The following is a 24,105-nucleotide window of genomic DNA, read 5'->3' as shown; positions in this document are numbered from 1 at the left end:
AGGAAAGATCACACACTTTTTTTTTTGGTACGTTAGCTTTGGAATAACATAAACCTGACTTCCTCTTCCCCAAGTTAAATTGACAAGTATAAAGCATACCAAATCTTTACCCACAGATGTTTTAATGGCCTTACTTGGCCATATCTAGATACTAAAAGGATGTCTTCCCTCTTGAACAGCCATCATGAGTGCAGCTTTATGTTCTTCATCGATTGTGGTGAAATTCTCTTCATATTTTGGTGCCACAATCACAGATTTCCTCCACCTATGTCTGCGTTTTTACTGAGATTTTGATGGATGCTGTTTTTCGTTGTTTTCCTATGTCCGGGGATATTGAGGTAACCTCACACAACCTTTGTTCCTGCAGTAAAACAGCGGTGATTTGTGGCACAGTGTTAAACGTGGCATCCATCTAGGCAGAGCCTCTTAACAGCGAAATTCCCCAGAGAGCATGGGAGGCCATTTACAACAACCAATCATACAGTAGGCGAAGCAACCTCAGTTCTCTTTGCCAATAATGGGATAATGCACAAATACTACATCACATTTCTTTCGCCATGTTTATGTTGTCAAGTAGTGAGGTGATATATGAGCAGGAAAATAACAAGAATAAAATCCACATATATGATTATGATAAACAAAGCATTTTTAATTATTTTTCCCCAAACCCATCACCTTTAACTGCTTCTGGTATTATTGATCAAATGTGCTGAAGGAATACATGCTGATCCTAAACATGCACGGGTTTGACGGATAAACAAAAGTGCCCTCAACCACTGGCAAAAACGTGGGAAGGTTGATAAAGGGTTCAGTGGGAGTGTGTTACTTTTGTTAAGTGCTTGCACGGTAATGGCCTCGAGCTCCTGAAGGCAGCCACAGCGTGACTTCTCTCACCCACCTTGAGGAAAGCTTTTAATGAGTCTAACAACCTTTTCTCTTATTACAGCCCGAGCTCAAACACGCTCGGCATAAAAAGGTAAGACCTGTGAAATATCAAAGCCGAGGAATAAAGGTGAACAACATCAGTACAGGTAAAAAACAAAAACAACTCCAGAGCCAGTGGCAGGAGGAGTAGCAGCGAGCTCCAAGCACAGCGAAGATCAGGTGATAAGAACAAACACTGATCGAGTCAGACAGATCAGAGAAGGTGGGTTGCAAAGTGGATTGGTGGTCTAAATGTAGGCAGGCCAAAGCTGCCTGAATTGTAGTCATAAAATGAGATTGTCCAATAGGATGCATAAAAGGGTTTCAGTTAGGTCGTTAGCTGATGTGGCCTGAGATGATCTGCTGGGATTGTGGTTGAGCTTAAGTTTGTGCCCTGCATAAAATAATGGTACGCTTGATTATACCTCAATGTTTTGAGCAGCAGTTACTAAAAAAAGAAAAAGCATGAGACTAAGGGAGAACTTCTTTTCTGTTGTGAACGAGGATCAGAATCAAGAACTGGTTCCAAGCTTACCAACCCATCTGAATCAAACTTATCAGTGCTGGCATGTTTTACTGACAGTTGCAAAACAATGACGTCAAAGTCATGGCAGTGCAGCTTTTGCACATCTGAGTCACATGCAAGCCTTTTTCTAATCTGTTTCTACACTCTGTTCAAACTCGGAGATCATAAAACTCTTTCCCTGATGCTGAAAACCTCCCAATCTGACTCACATGCAGAACTAATAATAACTTTGGTTTCTCTAAAGTCTGAAGAATATCCATCCATCACTAGAACAGTAGAATATGTTAACTCACTGCAGACTATTAACCTTCTGTTTTACTTCGGCTCAAATTTTGACGCGTCACTCAGCTCATTGTCGCGGTTTTCCAGTCGAAGATTCAATATCAGTCCCACAGCATCGTCTCCCTTTTGAGAAAAGGCTCTAAAAACCAATTATTCATTTCCTGCTCATGACCAAAGAGCAGACAGTAGAAGATACTGAGTAGGCTGAATGGTGGAGATCAAAACCACAGCAAAAAGAGTTTACATTTGCATTAAAAACACATTTCTAAATGAATGACTGCTGCATGTGTGATGTAACCTTTTTGGTTAACATGCCAGAAATACATCAAAATATCATTTACATGTCAAATGAGCTTAGTAGTAATACAACTTCGTACACATAAAACTTTTATCAGCAAAATGTACTTTCACAGCTTTTGTATCTATATATCAGCGTATAACATTATGGCATTTTTACTAGACATGTGTTACAGAGGTAGAGCTGAAGCCATTTAATATAAATGGGGTTTCTCAGAGTGCTCTGAATCCCATCCACAGTCCTAACACATGCATGCTAGGCTACTTAATTAGTCATAGGTGGGTTTCCTCATCTCCTCATAGAGGGACAAAACAGTAAGAAAAATGGAAAAGAGGACAAAAGATCAGCAGATTATTCTGTCAATTTAATGCGAAAAATCAGTTGTACATAGTCAAAAAACAAATTCCTTTGAAAATCAAGGTATTTCTTCTTTGCTCAATTCCGAATAAAATGTGAGTCTCAACAAGCTGCTTTAGTTTATTGATACGTCCTGAAGAAAAGAAATCAAGACTATTGTTGCCGATTGAAAACGTTTAATCCCAAGTAATGTGTTCTAATATGTGCTAATTAGCAGCAATCAAAGAAAATCACATCTCCATTATTGCAGAACAAAGTCAGAAAGGCTACAGTAATTTTCTTGTCTCCAAGCCTCGCATGTGATCTATTAGACTTTAGTGTCCTTCATTAGCAGACAGTTAGACAGACTCCATTCCTCTGTGCTCATCAGCACTTAGAAAAGTTTCATCCTCATTTTTCCTTGCAAAGTAATGCCCACCACTACCACACACTTCTAAACCTCAGAGCCTGTGGGTTGTAGAAGCACAAGCAGATTAAAGACAAACAGAAAGGGACGTTGTTAAGGTCGAGTTGAATGCATCTGCTCACAACCTGAGAGAATTTTCATTAGAGGGAATTAGGATTTGAACCACTGAGCCCACTTCCTCAACCTTTAACCCTCAGGGTACAATTCAAAGAGGTGGAATGGAAGACATACATCAATCCATTTGAGTTCTTCTTCCACTCTATGGGGAACTTTTATGAACAAGGTTTAATTTTCATAAGTAACAGCCTCAAGAGGCTCCAATGTTTTATATGCTATAAAAGTAATAAATTATAGTCCAGTGCACTCACTGTGATCAAGGCATGAGTATGGGGGTGTGTGGGCATGCAGAAGATATATACCCATACACAATATGAAAGAAAGAGAGAGAAAAAAGAAACCTAAAGAAAGAAAAAGGGAGATATTTAAATACATCCAGAAGAGGTCAGCTGCAAGACTGAGCCATTGCACTGCCCACTCACTCCCACATGCTCAACATCATTAAAAACAAAAGAGCACAACTGAAACAATGCTGCAATCTGCAACACAACAAACAAGCGAGACAGAGCTGTTGGTGCAAGCGTGCATCATAAGAATCTCACAAGAGCTCTTCTCTTCTCTTCTACCAAGGACGTCCATTTCTGGTCCTAATCTCTGGACTATAAATTGATTATTCATGAAAATATGTTTAATCCCTTATGGAAGTGAGAGCATTTTTAAACCTGGGTTACTTAATCTCAATCTGCGATTAAAAATCAAAACAAGCCTGAAAGAAAATCAATTCAGTGAGAATGTATTAGTGAATGCATTTGGTTTAACATGTTTTTGGCTGGGATATACTGAGTAAATGAGCCATACTGCCTATTCAGCCCTCTGGGCTGAAAATTTATTGAGTATCTTACGCCACCCGGTGGGCTGGACAATATCTAAACAAAGGGGGGAATAAATGACAGCTCACAAGAAACAGGCTGGTTATATGTGCAGTAATAATGCAAAACATCTTTTTCACAGTCACATCATTAATTGTGAGTCTCTGTTATTTAGGATCAAGCTGACTGTCAGTTAAAGAAACAACTTGTTTATGTTTCAGAGCTTCAGGGCCGTCGCAAACCACCTCATCTAGAAAGAAGACATTTTGAGGATGGTTAGTGAGCCACTTCCACAGATACTCCAGGTTGGCATCACACTGCCAGGGGTTCCCTGTTACGGTCATCTGAAAAGAGGATTTTCTGTCATCCAGCAGACCTGAGGGTAGATACCGTAGCCGATTCTGATTAAGCAGCAGAAGTTCAAGGTGTTGCAGACCCTGGAGGAGTGTCACTGGCAGCTCTCGGAGCTGATTCTCCTGCAGAAACAGCTGTGAGAGTTTCACGTTGTGACTAAACGTTGAAGGCTTCAGGGAAATTAATTTGTTCCCAGCGAGGTTTAGTGTCTCGAGGTGATGTAGGTTTGCTAGTGTGTCGGGCTGTAGCTCTTGCAGATGGTTATGACTTAGGTCGAGATTTTCCAGATGAGGCAGCTTCTGAAGCAGAGAAGCTGAAATGCTCGTTAAACGGTTCCCAGACAAATCCAGCCAGGTGAGACTGCTGTTGTCGGAAAACCACTCTCCGTGAGCTTTTTCAATTAAATTATTCTTCAGCACCAGACTACGGAGCAAGGAATGGCCGAAGACTTTGGGGGGCAGATGAATCAGCTGATTACCTGTGAGATCCAACGTACTCAGGTGAGGAATGGCACCCAGTAGGTCTGAAGGAAGGCTTGAAAGATTAGTGTGGTACAGCTGGAGGTGGTTTAAAAGAGGCACAAAACTCAGATGTCTGGCTGTAATGAAGCTGAGGTTTGTGGACTGGATGGACAATCGTGTGATGTTGGGATATAAACCATCTGCAGGAAAATATGTGAGGGAGCTTTGGCGGCACACCACCTCTGCACTCGAAGGTAGAAAGGAGCAAGTGCACAGATCTGGGCACGAGTGGGTGCCTCTCGTTTGGTAAGCATATTCAGCCAGAGCAGTGAGAGTAAGAAGCAGCCACAGGTTCATCTTTAAGAAAAAATACACTGAGAAGAAAACAACAGTGTAAAAGATCAACAGGTAATAAAACGGTGACAATGTGATTATAAATGTGTTGTTACCTGAAAAGCACAGCTGAAATTCCTTCAGGTTTTGATCGCTGACTTGATTTTACACAACTCTGAGAATATTTGATTCCAGCAATGAGTCAGGACAAAATGTTGCAATGGGCAAACAAAACCAAGCAAACAAAGTGAGTGGTTACTGTTTTCTGTACTTTCTAAAAGTAAGTTGATGTTACCACACATAAATCAATATTTGTTCAGTTTTTCAAGAACACAATGTGCAAGGGTACATGTGTGATACATTATTAATTAACTTGTGCAAAAAGAAAACAAATAACAAAAATAGGCATTAGGCTTAATTTTTTAACCCTCAAGTTCACAACCATATGTTGGTGCTTGAGATTCAGAACTCAGCCTGTTAATGTTAGCAGTTTAATGAATAGATGGATACTATATATACTATACTATAATGTCATTCATTGTTTGAATAAAAATAACAAACAAACAAACAAACAAAACAGGAGGTTTTAGAGATCTCTAGATGTTCTGGTGGGTGGATTATTTTCCTTTGTGTGAAGCTAAGCTAAATGCCAACATAAAATCCATGATAATACTGCAGACTTTCTCATTTAAATCTAAACAAGAAAACAATGTAACATGAACACACTGTACTTTAAATTTAATGAAATAAAAAAAAGACAATTCTCGAATTTCTTATTTATATCAGATTTATTTATAGTCACTTAGTTATCATGTTTTAGTGATTCAAATCCGACAGGTTATTCATGTTAGATGAAGACCAGCAGGAGTAATATTAAGACTGAAGGTTTAGTTCATTTGCTGTTAGTGATATTATTGAGCGACCTGCTAGAGGCTGAGGTCCAGCGCATGTGATGGAGTCTGGCAAGAAAGCCTTCTTCTTGTTCTCGTGAAGCCACCTCCATAGATACTCTGCCTTCCCGTCACAGAGCCAAGGGTTGACTGTCAAGTCGAGGCCATCCTCTTCCAGCAAGTGAAGTTCATCCAGCAAACCTGGAGGAATATGGCTCAGCTGGTTTTCATCCAGACTCAGGTGTCTGAGCTGAGTGAGTCCCTGGAACAGGTTTTTGGGCAGCTTGTTGAGTTTATTCTGAGTGAGGAAGAGATGTGTGAGGCTATTCAGGCTCTGAAATGCAGATCCATTCAGCGTGTCGAGCTCGTTGTTCTGCAGGCTTAGCCTCTCAAGTTTGCTCAGTTGACTCAGAGAATTTGCTGATATCTTATCCAGACGGTTGTTTGAGAAGTCAAGGTTCTCCAGGTGGGGCAGCTTCAGAAGCAGATTAGTTGGGATCTCTGTTAATTCATTTCCAGATAAATCCAACCAGGTCAGGCTACTGTTATAAGAAAGCCACTCTGCATCAGCTTTTCTAATAAGGTTATTCTTCAGCACCAAGCTCTGTAGTGGGGCGTGGCTGAAGACATCTGCAGGCAGATTGCTTAGCCTGTTTCCGGTTAGATCCAAAGTGTTGAGGTGAGGAACGCCCCTGAGGAGATGAGAGGGAAGGCTGTGCAGGTGATTGTTGTACAGATGGAGCCCTTGCAACTTGGGTATGGCATTTAGATGGGCCTCAGATATGGAGGTGATGTTTGTGAATTGGATAGTCAGCAGGGTGGTGTTCTCCGGGAGACCGTCAGAGGGGAACTCTGTCAGGGGAACCTCATTACAGACCACCTCATTTCTTCTGGGATAACAGGTGCAGAGAGCTGGGCAGGAAAGAGCTCTGTGGCAGAAACATGACAACCACAGAAAAGCAAGAACATACCAGGACTTCATATCTAGAAAAGAACACGAGTAGAAGTGAGAGTTAAATACAAGGAAATTATTACATCTGCATTTACTACAAAACAATGCTACAAGTAACAAATCTTCAAATCAGTTTATGCACATGGCAATCAGACAGTGAAAAAAACAACAAAAAATACTTACTGCAATTGAATGTGTGTCCATCTGCAGACTGCTGCTTATATCAGATTTATCACTGCTCACTTCCAAATTACTCATTTGTGGAGACGAATCTCCCAACCTAATCATTACTTATTGTGTAAACAAGGACCAGTCACTGCACAGTCATTTGTCAAGGACAGGCAGTTACAACAGAGTGAGCAGCTCATACCTCACGGGAAAGTACAAGAATAAAACACTATAGTTCTACTAAAAACTCCTGATCCTGAAATAGGTTGTTGAAGTCTATTAGTTAAAGTCAGAAAATAAAATACATTGTTGGCTAATTGGTTACTATTGGGTAAAAAATGAAACTACAAAAGATATTTGTACTTTCGATTTTTTTTTTTTTAAACAGTGGAAAGGGGATGGGGTAGGCAAGGAAGGAAAGGAAAGAGGGAGTTTGTGAAAGGGTAAAAATAAGCATTCCAAAATTTGGTTGATTTATTTTTCTTGAAACAATATTTATCAGCAACACAGAATGTTTGATCAGCAGGAGTGAAAAAATATGTCATGCAAACAGTATAAAGTCAGCCAACTCAGGCCTAACAGTTCAAATACTTTGTAATGTGTGTCCAGTTAAGGGACACATCACACCTAACATTGAAATTCAATTATTTTGCATACCTCACTAATTGCACAGCCTCTTTTCATTTAACAGCCTGCTATTAATTATTATGTTAAAAATATGGAAACATACAGATGCCAGGAGCAACAGTGGAGCAATTAATGTTTTCCCAGAGGTGAGATCTAATGACCATTTCAGTATATTGAACTTTTCAACAGTGAGAGCTCATTAAAAGGAATTGAACATGATTAATTGATAAACAGAATTCAATTAAGCTATTTAGCGATTAGCTGAATAGAATGCCAGCTGTGATAGGACTGAGGGCAGGAACCCCCGGGGTCGAGACGTTGGTGGTGGACATAAAGATGGAGGCTTGGATGGAGCTCGAGTAACATGGGAGAGGTGGACAAAGGATGACAAAGGAGCAGGGAGACATAAAGTATGCGAAGTTGAGGTTGACTGTCCTGAAGAAAGCAAGAAGAAAGATGATTGGACTAAACCAATGAGGTCGGCAATGAGTTTAATGGTGTGGGAAAGTAGAAGTGATATAAAGCATAGTTTAGCCACCAAACACCTGGGAAGAAGCCAGAAGTGTGATTATAGCGCTTCCTTATTAAACTTACCCATAGGCTTCACTAGTAATAGTAAATACTAAGTATTAATTACTAAACTAGTTTGGGCTTTGTGATATGGCACAACACTGTGCTGTTAAAAGGATGTACATGTGAACAACAATACTGTAGAGTTTAAATGATGCTTATGTAATGAAGGTCTTCTTCATTCCTAAATAATAAAATCACTTGTATATGTTTATCTGTTTATTTTTTAAAAGGGGACTTGTACAAAAAGTTTGTTATGTTTTTATTGGTTATTTGGCTTTGGGTTTTTTTTTTTGTTTGTTTTTTTAACTGGGCAGTCTTCCAGGTGCTACTGGTCATTTTCTGCCTAGGAATTTCAATTAGTATGGAAAGTTAAGTTGTGGTTAAGTTGGTGGAAAACATTACTTTAACACTTACCTGATGTGTAACCTAATTAGTAGGAGAGACAACGTATACCCTAAGTTAATACTGCGATGACAGGATAGTCTTACATCCATTTTCTCTTGATATTGCCAAAAGGCCAAAAGCATCCCCAGGCATCCCGAGTGCCTTTTTAATGATTCCCAGTGGCACCATGTGATATTAGAGGGCGTTTAATAGCCATATTAGTTTTATTGTAGATTGTAGTTGGTAGATCAAGCAGGAAAACATTTGCTTTAATAATTGTAATTACGTATTGTACTTATATCCATAGTATTGGTTGGCATTAATAAGGGTTATTCGATAAGATGGTTACTACATAACGCCAGATAATGGTATGGCTTGAGGGCCAATTAGCAGCAGTCTGTAAAGGGCTGTCAGTTACATCAGAGGCTGTTGCTGGCACCATGTCCCACCACTGGGCTACATTATTTTATGCCATGTTATGGTTTGGTATTTTAATGTTGGTGAATAAACCTGTAGTTGGTCTGCACCTCATCTCTGCCTCAAGTCTCCTATTTGAACCCAGCCGCGACTGGCCATTCTAACAGCTCAGTTGGTGCTAAAGAAATATCCTCCACACCATTACACCGCCATCACCAGTCTGAAGTGTTGCTACAAAGCAGGATGAATCTATTCTTCCAAATTATGACCCTTCTGTCCAAATGTTAGAAAAGAAAGACTCATCAGACCAGGGAACATTTTTCCAACGTTTTGTTTAATTTGCAACCTCAGTTTTCTGTTTGTAGGTGTGGCGCCTGATGTAGGCTGCTGCTGTAGCCCACCTGCTTGTGCATTCACAGACGCTGTACTGCATAACTTGGTTGGAGTTTACCAGAGTTTGTAAGGTTGCCAAATTCGGAGTGTCACATTTTGAAATAATGTTGTTTTGTGTAAAAATCTATATAAATGCTAGAGTGTGAAAAACAGTCCACTTGACAATCCAGCCTCATAAAGCAGATATACAGGGAAGAGCAGAGGCAGTAAAAAGCAAAGTCAGGTCAAAGCCAGGAATGCTGTGCTCCTGCCAGTTGATTGACTATTGCAAGCTTACTTATGTTCTTCCACCCATTGTTCAAAAACACACACAAATTACAAAAGTAAATGAATCAATTAAAAAAAAAACAAAAAAAAAACTTAATTCACGAGTCACTAAAAAAACTGTTAAAACATAAAAAAAACACAAAAAAGAAATTTTATCTGAAAAAGTGGAGGAGAAATGTGAAGTAGGATAAATAACTCAAGTACTTTACATAATGCTTTAGGCAAAAAGAATTCATTTTTTTGAATTGCAAATTAAAAACTGAAAATAAAATTAAAAGACTAACTGCGCACTGACGAGAAAGAGAAGAAAAACACCAGGAGGAGGCTACATGCCACCTGAGACCTCAGTGGCCTGTACAGCAGGGTTCATTCATTTGCAATTTAACCAGAACAGTCACACAGCTGATAGACAGAATGGATTAGACCTGCAAGTATGAAAAATGATTTTAGCATCTGGGCAACATGATGAACTATTACATTATGTATGATGAGTGCCAGTTGGCTTTAGGCTGTTCTGAAAGATTTATTTCAGTGGAGCCCACTCACTCCACATGCACTTGTGAGATAAAGACGGACCTATTCTGGTATAGTTCAAATGGTCTCTTAAAATACGCTGTAGTCAGATGTGATACTACTGACGGAGAGATGGCTTCAGTGCAACTATAACAACTATTTTTTTTTTAGTGCTGTTCGGCAGTTTAATAAAAAAAAGCAAAAAATGTGTTTTCCCAGTTACACACTATCATTTCGTATACAGTCAAATGTGAGATGAAGGTTTAAAAATCAAATACTAAACCTTATTGTTTTTAATCATTTTTCTTTGAAATTGATTGATTTACTTTTAAAGACCTGGTCAAGATAGCAGCTGTACATCACTACTGTTTCTGACGCACTTTCTATATCAAAGTAAGTCTGAATAGTTTTTAATAACGGACATCAATGAACAACATAAATCAACAGAGCTACTCATTGAAATGCTGTTAATGTATTATGTTATTGTTATTAAAGGGTTTCTTTTAATGCATCACCTGGAGATTTTAAACATACTGTCAATAATTATCACAAATGGGGATAAAAACATTGTTTCTGTATTGTTTAGATTATTCTGGCATGTGTTATAACAGTTGTAATTATAAAGGCTCATGAAAACGTAAAGCCTTCCACTTAAAACTGTATTTATAAATCTACAGGACAACCATATATACTGGATGATGTGGTGCTGATTTATACAGCGATGTACAGCAACACTTTGTGTGGTATGATACAAAGAGAGATCTTTTAATGTGTATACAAATGTTTACACACACGCCTATGACAATGATCAGGAAGCAAATTAGAATTAATCACGAAGGATACATCATGCATTTTCCTCGAATGAAATCCCAGTTGTCATGACACCAGTTTTCTGTCCACATTAGTATTTGGATTTTGTCACTCGCAACAACACACGTAGACACTGCTTCCATTACTGCGTATGAATGGAAATATTATCCAGGGTTCACTGTGAAGAGAAAAACACAAGAAAGGAAATGAGAAATCCCAGGTTGCTTACACAAAATCCACACCTACATTTGCTAGCTAAATGTGTGAAGACCAATTCCTCAAAAGTTGGGATTCTGTATGATGTAAATAAAAAAAGAATGGAAGGATTGACAAATCTCATAAAGTCCTATTTTATTCCCAACAGGACAGAGAAAAGATATCAAATGCTTAACATGAAAAAAATATTAGCTCACTTTGATGTAACATTGCAACAAAGGGCTGGAAAAGTAAAAGAAAGAAGCATTTTACAACTAATTAGATTAGCTGGCAACAATTAACATAAAATGAGCACCTTAGACAGGCATTTCTCAGAAGTAAAGATGGGCAGAGATGCAAAATAATCCACTCACAAATTATGGAATAATTTCAGGACAATGGCGTAAGACTTTGAATATGTCATCTTCTGTATTACATAATATCATCAAAGGATTCTGAAAATCCAGAGAAATCTCTGTGCGCAAGGGACAAAGCTAAAAATCAATATTGTGCAGCCATGATCTCGAAAGGCATATATACCCATCCAGAAGGCGTCTTTTTCAGGAAAGGCCTCACATATTTCAGCGAGACACTACAGTTCAAGCCAACAAATGGAAATTTGACACATCATGAAACATAAAAAAAGAAGACATAGAACGGGACAACATTCCTCTCCCAAAAGTCCAGCATCTCAGTTCCCACATTTATAGACTATTGTTAAAAGAAGAGATGGTACACAGTTGTAAAGATGTTCCAATCCAAAGATTTTTTTAGACCCATTTCTGCCATCAAATGAACTAAAAAAAAAAAAAAAGTACATTCCTCATTTTAAACATCTGATATACTTTCTCTGTTATATTGTAAATAAAATATGGGCTCATGAGATTTGCAGATCATTGCATCCTGTCTTTATTGACATTTTACTCAGCATCCCAACTTTTTTGGAATTCAGGTTGTACATAAAAATCACTCAAAAATCCCAGAGGAATCTTTATTTGTTTAAGTTAAGCTCTCCCTGAAGTCCTGAGTGAGCACGCTGACCTTTGCAGGGTACAATAACGTTCTCTTTTTTATCCAGGTGGTCCTTGTGGAACTTGGCGTGGCAGCAGCGGCATTCGAGCGCTGGCGGAGGCTTAAAGAAGTCCCACAAAGGCCGGCTGCAGACCTCACAGCTGGACGGAAAATGATAGAGCGCGAGGATAAACTCGTGGCCCCTGTGGTTGATGTAGGAGCCGCGATCGCCATGCGGCACGGGTTCCAATGTAGTATCCTGTTCACGCCTGATGTCGTCTTCACTGTTATACTGGATCAGGGGAGACAAGAAGGCAAATGCAACACTTACGATTTACTTGAAGCAGATGGGTAAACTGAAGATTGGATAGCTGATGAGTCTTGAAAGTCTATGACAGAAAGGAAAGCATTGATGGTCCCAACTCATTACCTTTATCTTTGGAATTTCTCTGACATCTGCACGGTACACATCACTTTGACTTATAGATCTGACACGAACCAGCTTACTGAAACAGAGAGAGAGATGGAGAAGTTAAGTTTAGTGCTAACCTAGCAAGATATTTACTTTAGGTATAGAATGATTTAAAAATATTGTAAAGAAAATGCCATTAATTGGCAAATCAAGTCAGTTGAGATTATTTATTTCATTACCAACTGAATCATAAATTGTTTGCCGTCATCTTTCTGTTTAGATTTATTTGATCCATTATATATATATGAATTGAAACCCAACAACCAACATGATTAACTAAAACCAAAAATTTCCAAACAGTTCCTAGATGAGAGTAATCAGAAGTAAATGTTAGAGAAAGGTCAAAATTTTGAATGAATTGAAGGACAAAACATTTTATATGGATGTAATTTTCCCAGATTCCTTTTACAACAAATATAAGAGCAACGTACATTCATGCGTTCATATCATATTTCTATTCAAGTAACTGTTGCGTAACTCTTGGGTTACAGGAGGAAAATGTGCATATACATAGACGGGAACATCATATACTATCCTGTGGGAAAGTGAAAAATTACTCATCTTCCAACGACTTTGTGCAGTTATAAGCAGTTTCATGGCCTTTATTGCAGCAGATTTTATCTACAGCAGTTTCTATTATATTCCACCAAAACCTGCACAGCTTTGACTTTGCTATAACTCTTCATGCTCCATGTTGAGTATTACATAAGATGGAAAAGATGATGACAGGTTCACCTGCTTTGGTTGATAGAAGCGGACCCTTAAAAAAACAAAAAAGGGTATTTCCTGCAATGTTGAGGTCTGAAAACTAGAAACAATTAAAATTTGGGATAATCCTCTACATTTTAGACAAAGTTGCATTTGGTAAAACTGTACTGGATGGATTGTGAATGTTTTTGTGTAAAACCTATGGAAATTAAAACCCATTTGCAGATTCCAAAGCTTTTCCCTTTGAGCCTTGCTAGAATTTTCATTTGTTCAGTATTTTGCATCATGAGGTACACAAAGTACTTCTCATTTAGTCAATGAACATAACATTTTTGAACGCTGCTTTTAATGACTCACTCATTGTCCGGGGTCATGAAAAGGTTTGTGTCTCAGTGTCATAGAACAGGAGCTTTTTACTGCTCACCACCACATACTGTAGTGAGACAAAGCCGGACCTATACTGGTGAAATACAAATGGTCACTTTAAATACATAGCTGTAGTATAACATAATTATTTGGTACTGTTTTGTTGTTTACCAATATAATACAGAATAAACTGCTTTATTCATTAATATTAACACTAACAACTCAAAAACAGTCACATGTTAGATATGGGTTGAGAGACCACGTACTAGCCCTTGTTTCCACGTTTTGTTTCATACACCACGTTAATTGATATAAATTATTTCCTTTTAGACCCGATCAGGCAGCAGTTGTACATCACCAATGCTTTAGATGCACTCTACAAATTTCAAAAACTTTTAAATAATAGGCATGCACAACAAACAAATACGATCACCAGAGGCACTAATTGAAATGCTTAAGTCTTGATTTTTTACATTTTTTTAATGTATCACCCCAAAAATTCTACACATGGGATTTTAAACATATATGAACAATCAATAATTGTCATGAAGCGCAAGAAAAAACAACAACATTGTTTCAGTTGAGTTCACATTGTTCTCTCGCATGTTATAACAGATGTACTTATAAAGGCTCATTTTCCACTCAAAAAGAAGCCATAAAACCGTTTTAATACATTTACAGGACAACCATATATAGTGTGTGATGTGGTCATAGAAACAAAACAATCATATATACTATTAGCTTCACGTTATGTGCTACGATACACAGATATAGATATTTATCGTATATACAAATGTTCAAACACATGCGTAATCTTTTTACAAACGCAAAGAGAAAAAGAAAATAAAGTCTTGTCATAATTATGATGACTAAAAAGAAAAAAGAAAATAGGGCAGTTTAATCGTGAAGATTGTCGCATCTTTTCACTGGATGAATCACTGTAATGGGAAGACTGTCCTGATTCTCCTTTTGTTAAAATGACCAAAAAATAAATCCTTTTTCTCATGACGTCAGCCAGTTTTCTGTCTGTATTAGTGTTTTTTTTTAGGGCTTTTTGTGTTTTTTTGACAGTCTTCTCTGAAAAAACATAACACACGTAGGCACCGCTTCCAGACCACCATTACTCCACACGGATGAAAATATTAGCCAGGGTTAACTGTGAAGATAGAGGAAAATACAAAAAAGAAGATGAGAAAAACCTGGTATGCTACCAACAGTATGGCAGGACTTCAAAGGCACGCCCACACAAAATCCACACATAGACTAATAAACAAGGAAGCTACCCAGTAACCACACAATGAAAGTGTAGATGCAGGGAAAAAAGCAGGCAGACACAGTTATATTTATTAGTGTGCATGTTTGCCCAAAGAAAAATAGAAGTAGAAGAAATGGTTTAATATTACAGGGAAGACGCCCATTCGTAGACATATAACAGCAGGAAAACACCTGTTACTACTCACTTTACTTCTATTCTTTTTAAGCTAAAGAGCCTCAATTAGTGTGATTAGCAACAGTTGTGTTTATTTGCTATTTCATGTCAAAATGGCTACTGTAAAAGGGGTTAGGCTAACTATAGCAATTAGTATAAAGGAAAGAAACAGGGACAAACAACTAGCACCCGTCTCACTTGAATATAACCTACTAATAAATATTGATCCCACAAATTATGAGAATTGCTGATTTGCACATTAACTGACATTCAAAAGAAATAATCTGAGGTTCATGCTAAGCTAAGCTAAGCTAACTAGCCACTTTTTGTCATCTTAAAAGCAAGACTTAAAAGAAAAACTTTATATTATTTCATGGATTTACTCCTTCCAAACATGTCGAACCAGAATTTTCCCTAATATTTCTACTTTTTGGTGATATTAACTGAAACATTTTGTAACTTTGGGATTAAACAGCGAGGTGACTTGCATTTAGCTGTAAACTTGGAAAGCACACAAAAGCATGCCTCAATACGTTAAAGCCACACATCTCATGCAGAGGTCCAGTTACCCTCTGTCCCTCCTCTTTAACTTTCTTCAGAAGAACATATCATCATCATCATCATGATTATCGTCATCATCCAATGCCCAACTCCAGTCTTTGAGGTCAAACTCAAACAGTCTGAAACATCAAGTATGAGGCATTCAAGGAGCCTTTAGTGGTCAAAGAGCCTTTAGTGATCTATGGAGTTTGGAAAGAAAAGTGTCCGGACTTCTTTAGTTTCTTGAAGACATTTCGCCTCTCATCCGAGAAGCTTCTTCAGTTCTAAGAGCAATTGGTGGAGAGGCCCAGATTTTTAAGCCTGATTGGAAGTGTCTATCAGGACCTTCCTTAGGGACACTCTCAAAAGGGAGAGTCCTATTGGGAGAGACGAAACGCCTTCAAGAAAAGAAGTCCAAACGCTTTTCTTTCCAAGCTCCTTAGACTATGATGTCCTGGATGGCTGTGTACCTTAACAGACAGCCTTTAGTGATGCGTTAATATGCTAAACAACACATGCCACTGTCAGAAGGGTGCACCAGGGGGCACCAGTGGGATGGTTAGGGGTTCACCAGGTACTTTACGCTGCTTTCTATGATGAGTGGGTTAATAGGCACGGCAGCGATGCAGGTGGAGAGGGTCACCAAGCTATGCTACTTACAGTCTCCCAGCATGAGAGACGTTAGAAATGGTGGGGTCAGAGGTGAAGAGATCGGGGGTCAGTGGAGGATGATACGGAGCATGGGGCCAGTGCTGAAGGACAAAAGCAAGTTAGGGTGTGGCTGAAAGTTGAAACTACTAACTGCATTAATGTTCTCATAAAACAAGACAGATACAGTTAATTAGTCCCACAAAAGGTTTGATGCCATTTTCTACTCAGTTAAGTCACTGCTGATGCTCGGTGAAGTGCTGTGCATTAATGATGCATTAATGCTGCATCATTAATGCAGATTAATTCAGAAGTCAGTTTAAAGCAAAATATTGTACATCAGCCAGAGCTTTGGGTTTGTTTCAACTATGCAGAAGCTAGACAATGTAGTTAAGAAACAGCGTTTAAGACCTTTACCTGCATTTTTCATCATAATCAAACAGTTTGGAAAAAAACAAGGTATTTTTCATGCTAACGAAAGCTCAGAAAAGGTTCAGACAATTGAAAGTGAGAAGAGAATAAGGCCAAGAAAGCACAAATCAAAACACAAAATATCTCCTGATGAGTGCTAGATTAGTCAAGTAAAATAACAAGCAGCATTTGCTGCATATTTATTTCATTTAAATTACAAATGCTCATATTATTTTTATTGCATAAATATTTGAACAAATGGCATTTTTATACTTCTGTTGTTAGTTTCTTAAAACATCAATGTTGGTGAAGTTTCTTAAACATGCTCAGTTTTATTATTATAATAATAAAAAATGAAAAACATTTTTCCTAGATGACTGTGAAGGGGATACCCCCAGACAGTATGTAAAATTAAAGCTTATAGTTAAGAATAAAGTAAAATTTCCAAACTTGTTTTTGTGGGTTTCTCACCTTGGCTTCCCCGATGACGGTTGCTGCCGGGTGGATTGGATCTTTACAGCGCCTCGATGGGACAGGCGAGGAGAGGACTTGGGCGAAGGTCGTGGGGATACTTGTGGAGAGGAATGGGGTATTTTTTCAGGGGAATTGCGTGCCACAGGGGGAGGACTCAGTGTCGGGTGTTTCGGGATGCGCTTAAGGAGGTGACTGACCCAGTGCTTCTGCTCCGTCTGAGAGCTGGTCAGGAGGAGTAGTTCTTTGGCCGTGGAGATGTCATAATTCACTGTTAATAAGATTTAAAAAAAAAGATTAAGAGAGAGATATTTCCTTTTTATGACCAAGATTAGATTTTGCAGCTTTTCATACATCCACTTTAGCTTTGATCTTTTTTAGACATGTAGACATGTGAGAATGTGAATATTGGATGCAGTAGATGGGACATTAAATGGTCTTTAACCATTTAAGTTTTGTGTGATATCTGATTGCACTCTAGTGTCTTCTGCCTGTTGCGCACTCCACCCAGGCAGCCTGTGTGAGGTGGATTATATCCTGATGTGTGCGAGAACAAGAAAGAACAGCTTTGGACCCACCCACCTCCCCCACCCCAATATCAAGTCTATGATGTATACATAAATCTATTACATGATGGTGCCATTCTAATCTTGTGTTTTTGTGCGTTTTCTTTATTTTGAATTTTGACAGCAATTAATTTTAATATTTTGGGGCTGTTTGTTAACCAGATGTTTGAACCCAGATGCATGTACTATGTACAGATTCTTGGGTAATTTTAGTGCAACCGTAAAAATCAAGTTTCCTGTTAAATCCTGAGTGAGCATGCTGACCTTTGCAGGGTATAATAACTTCTTTTTTATCCAGGTGGTCTTTATGGAACTTGGTGTGGCAGCGACGACACTCGAGTGCTGGTGGAGGCTTGAAGACGTTCCACAAAGGCCGGGTGCAGACCTCACAGTTGGATGGGAAATGGTAGAGGGTGACGATGAACTCGTGGCCCTTGTGGCTGATGTATGAGGCGCGATCACCAGAGTTTGTGGGTTCAGCTCCAGCATCCTGCTCACGCTTGCTCTCACCTTCATTGTCATATAGGATCTGGAGAGACAGAAGGCGGCAAATGCAGTTAAAACTTAAAGTTACAGAGGAAGTTTTGTCTTGAAGGTCCGTGAAAGCAAGAAAATAAAGAGAAGGAAACAGGGACGGTCTCAACTCATTACCTGGAAAATCCTTGGAATTTCTCTGACATCTGCACGGTACACATCAGTCTGAGTTACAGGCCGGACATGAAACAGCTTACTGAAAGAGTGAGAGAGATGCAGAAATTAAGTCTAATGCCCACCCAGTATGAGAAACCTACTTTATATAGAGTGATTCAAATTTATTAAAGAAAAGAAGACTTGAAATGCAACAACAGATCAGTTTTGGTTGTTTTTATTGTCTTGCATTATTATCAAATCCCATTGTTTACACTGGCTCTAGCTTATTCCCATGTTGCTGTTTGCCATTGCAAAGATTGATTATTCCCAAGGGATGAATCCAACATCTGGCAACATTCATCATTTTTAGTTTTACCTTAACTTCCAGACAACTACAGGATCGGGGTAACCAAATCTCTTTAAGGTAAAGTGGCATAAAGTAGGACAGTATTGAGAGATGTGTTGTAACTGTGGCATTTAACCCTCTGAAAGCACAAACCTTTGAGTTTCAGTTGACTTCCACCTGCTCTGTGTAGTTCTGAGTAGTTTTGTGGTCTTTATTTGAGCTGATTTTTTCTATGGTAATTATAATTATTTTCCACCAAAAATCTGCACAGCTTTGACTTTGCGGTGAGTCACCATGCTCTCTGTGGAGCATTTGATGGAAAAGATGGTGACTTAAAATGTAAAATGATTTTTTTTTTTTTTAAATTTGGACAAACAAAAGAAAAAAAACATGTTCTGAGTCAAATTCAGTGTTATATTTTAGATGATCTCAGTTATTTGGGATTCAGATATTTATTTTAGTATGATATTGCAAAGCACTATTGGCTAACAATGATTGGTGCTGCTCTCCCAAAGTGTGAGATTTGACAAAGGTTACAGTTATGATGATCTAGAACTCTAGACCTGACTTGAAAAAGGTTTTACAGCCTTAAAACATCTATAATAATCGCGGGTTGTTTTTAGAACGAGGGACCACTGTATTTACTAATGTGTTCCATGTTTAAAAGGTGCTTTTAATGACTCACTCAAGGTCCAGGGTCATGAAAGGGTTAGCTTGCTCTCGATCCACCTCGCTGTTATAGAACAGGATCTTCTTACTGCTCACGACCACATACTGTAAAGGAAATGGAAAACAAACAATATAACAATATATGGGGAAAATATATATATTTTTAAATGCAAGTAATATTGGTGGATTCATTACTTTTTTGTCCCAACCAAATCGCTTGGTGTTCTTGGAAGGAAGTGAGATCCAGCCCTCCAGCCTGGAGTCTAATGAGTGGAGGAAAAACAGGAAGGTGTTAACATACAAAAGACAAAAACCTTTAATTGTGCGAATCACTTAAAAGCAAATATTGACAGTCTCATGCTTTGGTGGCACTTTCTTTAAGAAGAAAGGAAATTCTTCCTCAGTAATACAAAAGGGCAAGGCACAGGATGTCCTATTCTCCAGTTTGAGACTATTACGCGAGAACTATAAGATTTCTAAGGAACTGCAATTCCAAAACATAACATGTGCATAGTAGAGATATAAAAAGAAAGAAAGTAACTTAATTATTAGCAGAAATCCACACACAACTTCACTCTCCAAATCTTTTGTAGTGGAATAAATTTCAGCAAAGCCGTGCTGCATCAAGCTGTGCGTGTTTGCATTGCAAGGATTAGAGAGAAAGCCAAACTGTACAGGGATTAGCTACAGGTTCGCGGTGTCAGGCAAGGGTTTGGAGTTATTTCATTCCAAACTCACTCAAATTAGAGAAGAAAATGAACCCCCCATCCATAATTTTATGGATAAATATTGTAAAAAGCTCTTTCAAAAAATTGCTTTGCTAGTTTCAATCCACATCCTGGCTTTGAACTGCCATGCAGGGTCACCTCTAGGTTCAGGTTCGGTTTCAGGCTCAGAGGACGGTTCATAGGTAAGGGCCAGGGGAGTTTGGCCCCGCTCCTGACGCCCATCATGCTCTTCTTCGTCCTCAGAGTCAGAGCCAAAGAGAGCGTGAGCCGAGCGAAGGTTTGGCCGAGTGTCGATGCAGACGGATTTGTGTGTGCGCTGGTAGGTGAAGGACATTGATTCTGAGGTGTGAGAGTGAGTAATGCGCACTGCACCGGACCATGAAGAGAGAAGTTAAGGTGAAATAAAAGGGATGAAAAGGAAGAGGCATAATGAGGAAAAAGAAAGGACTGGAAGAAAGGTATAAAGAAGTGCTTTCGGGCCCTGAATATAAATGTTAAAGCAAATCTTTGCGATGATGACAGCAGGATGAAGGGTCTACCTGGGTATCCTTCTAAATCTAAGTCGTTGCCACTGCTGATGCTGGTGGAGTCCAGAGAGTGAATGCTGAGGGATGTGATCTGGGATCGCAGCTGCTCAATGTCGCTCTCTTTACTGTCCAGCGTCATCTGAAGATCTAGACGCATCTGGTTCTCTTCTGCCATCAGCTAAATAAACAAACAGCTTGTTAGCTGAACTCACTTTCTCACTTGCTGCATTATCAATCTAATGCAGAATATTGGGGAAATAATTAGAAACACAGAAACATGGAGAAACGTTTTCCCCTATACAATTTCATAGCATCTTAAATGAAGTAAAAAAAAAAAAAACCCAAAACATATCAAGCTGCAATTCCTTGAATGGCCACCTGAAGCTGACTTGAAAAGAGTCCATCTGCAGAATGAAAGTGCCCAACTTTCCAGCAGAAATAAAGATGATTAGAGATTAGTAGTTAAACTTCCACAGTTTTAAAATAAATACACTAATGGCCACCAGTGCTACTCCTCAGCCTCCTAGTGGATGCACTTACGATATCAATTTAAGTCCTACATCACCTCGTTCTTGACTTACTGTATTCACAAAGTTGGGTGTCCATGCTGCCGACGACAATACCCATCAACACTGATTGACAGTACTGCTCACAAAGTCACTAAATGGAGCTCTTGTCTGTGTTTGGGGCTGTCGGTAGCCTTGGAAGCATTTTAAATGCAATTAATCAGCCAAATATTTTGGTCTCCGTGTGTGTGGTTAACTGAACAAAAAAACAAAAACAAAACTGTCCAAGAAGTCTGTGATCCACCAAGTATTATTTGGGAATTTTCCACTATGAATTGGCCATCCCTACCAACCCTCAAACACTTTTCATTCAAATATGGCCATTTCTGGCTTCAAAAAAACCAAGATGCTGAGGGAAATAATAGTAAACTTGAGGCTTTTAAACAAAAGTAAACAAACCAATAGATAGTAATAAAGCTTCATCCATCTTCTATGCACTCTCAGCTCAGGTCCTGTAGAAAGCACTCCAAATCTCTAGCTGACACTAAATATTGAGAAATTCTAGCAAATCCCAAGTCTTTTCCCCCCCAGTATCTCTGTCTGTCTGTCTCCTTCTCTACAGTAAGAATTTTAATTGGTAATCAAAATTCAGCCTCTCTCAGTATCTCACTGATTCTTTCTGGCAAATGTATCTGCTTATACGCCGTGCATTTATTTTCTGGGAGTGTGGGCGTACTGACCGCCTCCATTTCAGCCAGCTGGTTCTGGTATTTTACGATGGCGGTGCTGAATTTCTCCTTCTCTGCTTTCAGCTCCAGCTGCAGTTTCCTGTTCTCCTTCTCCTTCTTGTGCACCTCGGTGTCAGTGCCTTGGTGGCCTCCCCGTACCTTCTCCCTCCTGTTCATCACCTCAGCCAGTTTGTTCACAGCCTGAGAGAAAAATAAATAAATCATGCAATATATACTTTTACAGAGATCTATTTATGATAAATACAAGCCTGGTAAATTCAACAGGAAAGCCTGCAGCAATATGTTATATGTTTCAGTGACTTTTACCCAGAGTTCAACACAACCCTGTAGCAGAAAATTACTCTTAACAACTGATGTGACACAAGAGTAGCATGCAAAAAATAAAGTGTAGCAGACTTTCCAGACCTGTGCAGGCACCCAGACACACACCTGAATTTTTAGCGTTCTTTCGTTCCACAGCTGCTTTTCAAAGGACTCTTTGAGTAAGTTCTCTTCATCTTTTGCTTTCTGGAGTTCTATAAAAATAGCAAATCAAAACTCATACATGTTTCTTAACACACTGTTTCAGAAATTTGGTTAACAATTTACAGGACAAATACTCTGTTTTTCGATAAACACAACAGTGGCTACTTTTCTGACAATTTTACATCTTTATCTGCATAAATAATGCCAACTTTTAACACACATTCTATAACTTGGAGGAAATGACTTCTTGATAGAAATTAGTTTTATCGGTTGCTCATTACAGAAGAGTGACGCTCACTTTGTTGCATTTCTTTCAGCTGGTTGTTGAGTTCTTCCTTCTCACTGGCCAGGTTGGCTACATCCACCGTCAGAGTACGATTGGACTCTTCCAGCTGTGAAGGTGGATAGAGCAGAGGTGAGGCGATGTTATCAGTGGATACTCTGCATAGCAGTCAGGTGACAAGAATACTTTAACTCATTTCAAAACAAAATGTACTTTGAGCTTTCCAGAATGAATAAAAGGGAACAAAGCCAAGCCAAACATTAGTGACTCTTATTGTTCTTAATAGTTTATGATGTTTTGTTACAGTGGTTGCACAAATGATGGTCTTGAGGGTAAATTGCTACTGACATAACTAAATATTTCCCAGGGCATTAAAGATACCTTGCAGAGTTTCTAGCTACAACCAGTGGTATACAGAAGTGTCAAGATTTTCTGAGAAGGTGATAAGTTACAAAAAAATGTAGCAACAGCAGGCAGGGACTTCATCCAAACAGCTAACAAACATTTTTTGGCTCGAACAAACAAAACTGGAGCCGATCTTACCGAGCTGATGGTGGCCTCCTTATCGCTGAGCTCCTGCTGGTGCCTCATCATCATGTCGCTGATCTCTAGCTCCTTCATGATCTTTTCTTTCTCCAGATTGGAGAACTGCTCCTCAACGACAGAACGAGCCAACTTCTCAGCGTCTGCTTTGGTCAAGCTTTCTTCCAGCCGGGTTGTCAGTGACTTCCTGCAGAGGGAAAGAGAGCATGAATTACCATTATCTTACTAATTACCAGAGCTGTATAAATCCTAGAAAGACAGGAAGATCCCTGCTGTTATTACCTAAAAATCAACAGCCTGTAGTGCTACCATGCACTGATATTTCTGGGACTTTTTTGTCTTTGCTGAATTTGAAAGCATTATTTGTCCACAATAATGTTTGGCTCGAGTGCATCTGGGACAGCTGCTAATCTGGTTCAGCTTCATTCAGTCTGTGAAAGGTCGTGTCCTTCTGTTTGGCTGAGATTAATTTGAACAAGGGAAATGACACTAATCTGAGAAGACTGTTATATTCTTCAAGTACAGATAAAATGAATTTTGTAGAGCTGAGATACACATATTTAACTGCCACTGCCACTTTAAAAACTGCAAGTTTGAATGGTTCGTTTTTTTGCTGCTTATGTCAATTTCCATACTAATCTGGTGATTAAGTGTTTACAGTGTTTTTATACTGAATGCAGAGTCGGCTGATCAAAGCACAGCAGCCACAGTTACCTTTCTTCCTGGTATTCTGCCAGTTGCTGCTGCACCTCTTCGTACAGCTTATTCTTCTCATCACGCTCATCCGTCAGCTCACGGATCTGCGTCTTGTAAAGGGTCTTTGATAAAGAAATCATGTAGACCCAATCAGTTTTTAGATTACACTTACAGAGTAAACGTGTGAGGAGCTAGGGAAAGCCAATTCACTTAAATGTACAACTGAAGTGTAGGCTGTCACTGCTGTTTGCAGATAGCATGCACAAAAAGGAAAAGAAAAGAAAG

General features: G+C 38.9%; 3 protein-coding genes across 10 annotated transcripts in view; all 3 read right to left on the bottom strand.

Annotated features, from left to right (window-relative positions):
* Positions 1-1,000: 1,000 nt before the first annotated feature.
* On the bottom strand, positions 1,001-5,194 carry LOC146371871 (uncharacterized). The gene is made up of 2 exons (XM_084954119.1): positions 4,984-5,194; positions 1,001-4,908 (listed from the first exon to the last, which is right to left on the bottom strand). Exon 2 carries the CDS (start codon positions 4,889-4,891, stop codon positions 3,887-3,889), a length of 1,005 nt encoding a protein of 334 aa, XP_084810245.1. The 5' UTR covers positions 4,892-4,908; positions 4,984-5,194; the 3' UTR covers positions 1,001-3,886.
* A 433-nt stretch (positions 5,195-5,627) lies between these two features.
* On the bottom strand, positions 5,628-6,982 carry LOC146371870 (uncharacterized). Of its 2 annotated transcripts, none has more exons than XM_084954121.1 (2): positions 6,889-6,982; positions 5,628-6,741 (listed from the first exon to the last, which is right to left on the bottom strand). In XM_084954121.1, the coding sequence occupies exons 1-2, from the start codon at positions 6,965-6,967 to the stop codon at positions 5,741-5,743; spliced, it is 1,080 nt and encodes a 359-aa protein (XP_084810247.1). In that variant the 5' UTR covers positions 6,968-6,982; the 3' UTR covers positions 5,628-5,740. The 2 variants fall into 2 exon arrangements, with proteins under 2 accessions (XP_084810247.1, XP_084810246.1); XM_084954120.1 differs by having other exon boundaries at positions 5,629-6,741; positions 6,893-6,982.
* A 1,735-nt stretch (positions 6,983-8,717) lies between these two features.
* Positions 8,718-24,105, bottom strand: part of LOC146371869 (rho-associated protein kinase 2-like) — a 39,037-nt gene continuing 23,649 nt past the window's right edge. Inside the window, exons 21-35 of one of the 7 annotated variants that reach the window (XM_084952905.1) lie at positions 23,839-23,942; positions 23,125-23,311; positions 22,597-22,690; positions 22,263-22,348; positions 21,825-22,013; positions 20,591-20,756; positions 20,190-20,417; positions 19,519-19,586; positions 19,340-19,428; positions 18,330-18,408; positions 17,943-18,207; positions 17,113-17,383; positions 12,498-12,573; positions 12,098-12,359; positions 8,723-11,039 (exon numbers count right to left, since the gene is read on the bottom strand). In XM_084952905.1, coding sequence (XP_084809031.1) covers positions 11,026-11,039; positions 12,098-12,359; positions 12,498-12,573; positions 17,113-17,383; positions 17,943-18,207; positions 18,330-18,408; positions 19,340-19,428; positions 19,519-19,586; positions 20,190-20,417; positions 20,591-20,756; positions 21,825-22,013; positions 22,263-22,348; positions 22,597-22,690; positions 23,125-23,311; positions 23,839-23,942 — 2,178 coding nt within the window. In that variant the 3' untranslated portion in view covers positions 8,723-11,025. Of the gene's footprint in view, positions 12,360-12,497; positions 12,574-14,074; positions 15,723-17,108; positions 17,384-17,942; positions 18,208-18,329; positions 18,409-19,339; positions 19,429-19,518; positions 19,587-20,189; positions 20,418-20,590; positions 20,757-21,824; positions 22,014-22,262; positions 22,349-22,596; positions 22,691-23,124; positions 23,312-23,838; positions 23,943-24,105 lie in introns of those variants that run through there. The other 6 variants (XM_084952904.1, XM_084952909.1, XM_084952906.1 and 3 more) reach the window with 6 other exon arrangements.

The sequence above is a fragment of the Perissodus microlepis genome, chromosome 15 (genome assembly GCF_051167445.1).
Source record: "Perissodus microlepis isolate ML-2025 ecotype Zambia chromosome 15, ASM5116744v1, whole genome shotgun sequence".
NCBI lineage: Eukaryota > Metazoa > Chordata > Actinopteri > Cichliformes > Cichlidae > Perissodus > Perissodus microlepis.
The sequence above is the reverse complement of the archived record's forward strand: the minus strand, read 5'-3'. Positions and strand labels throughout refer to the sequence as shown.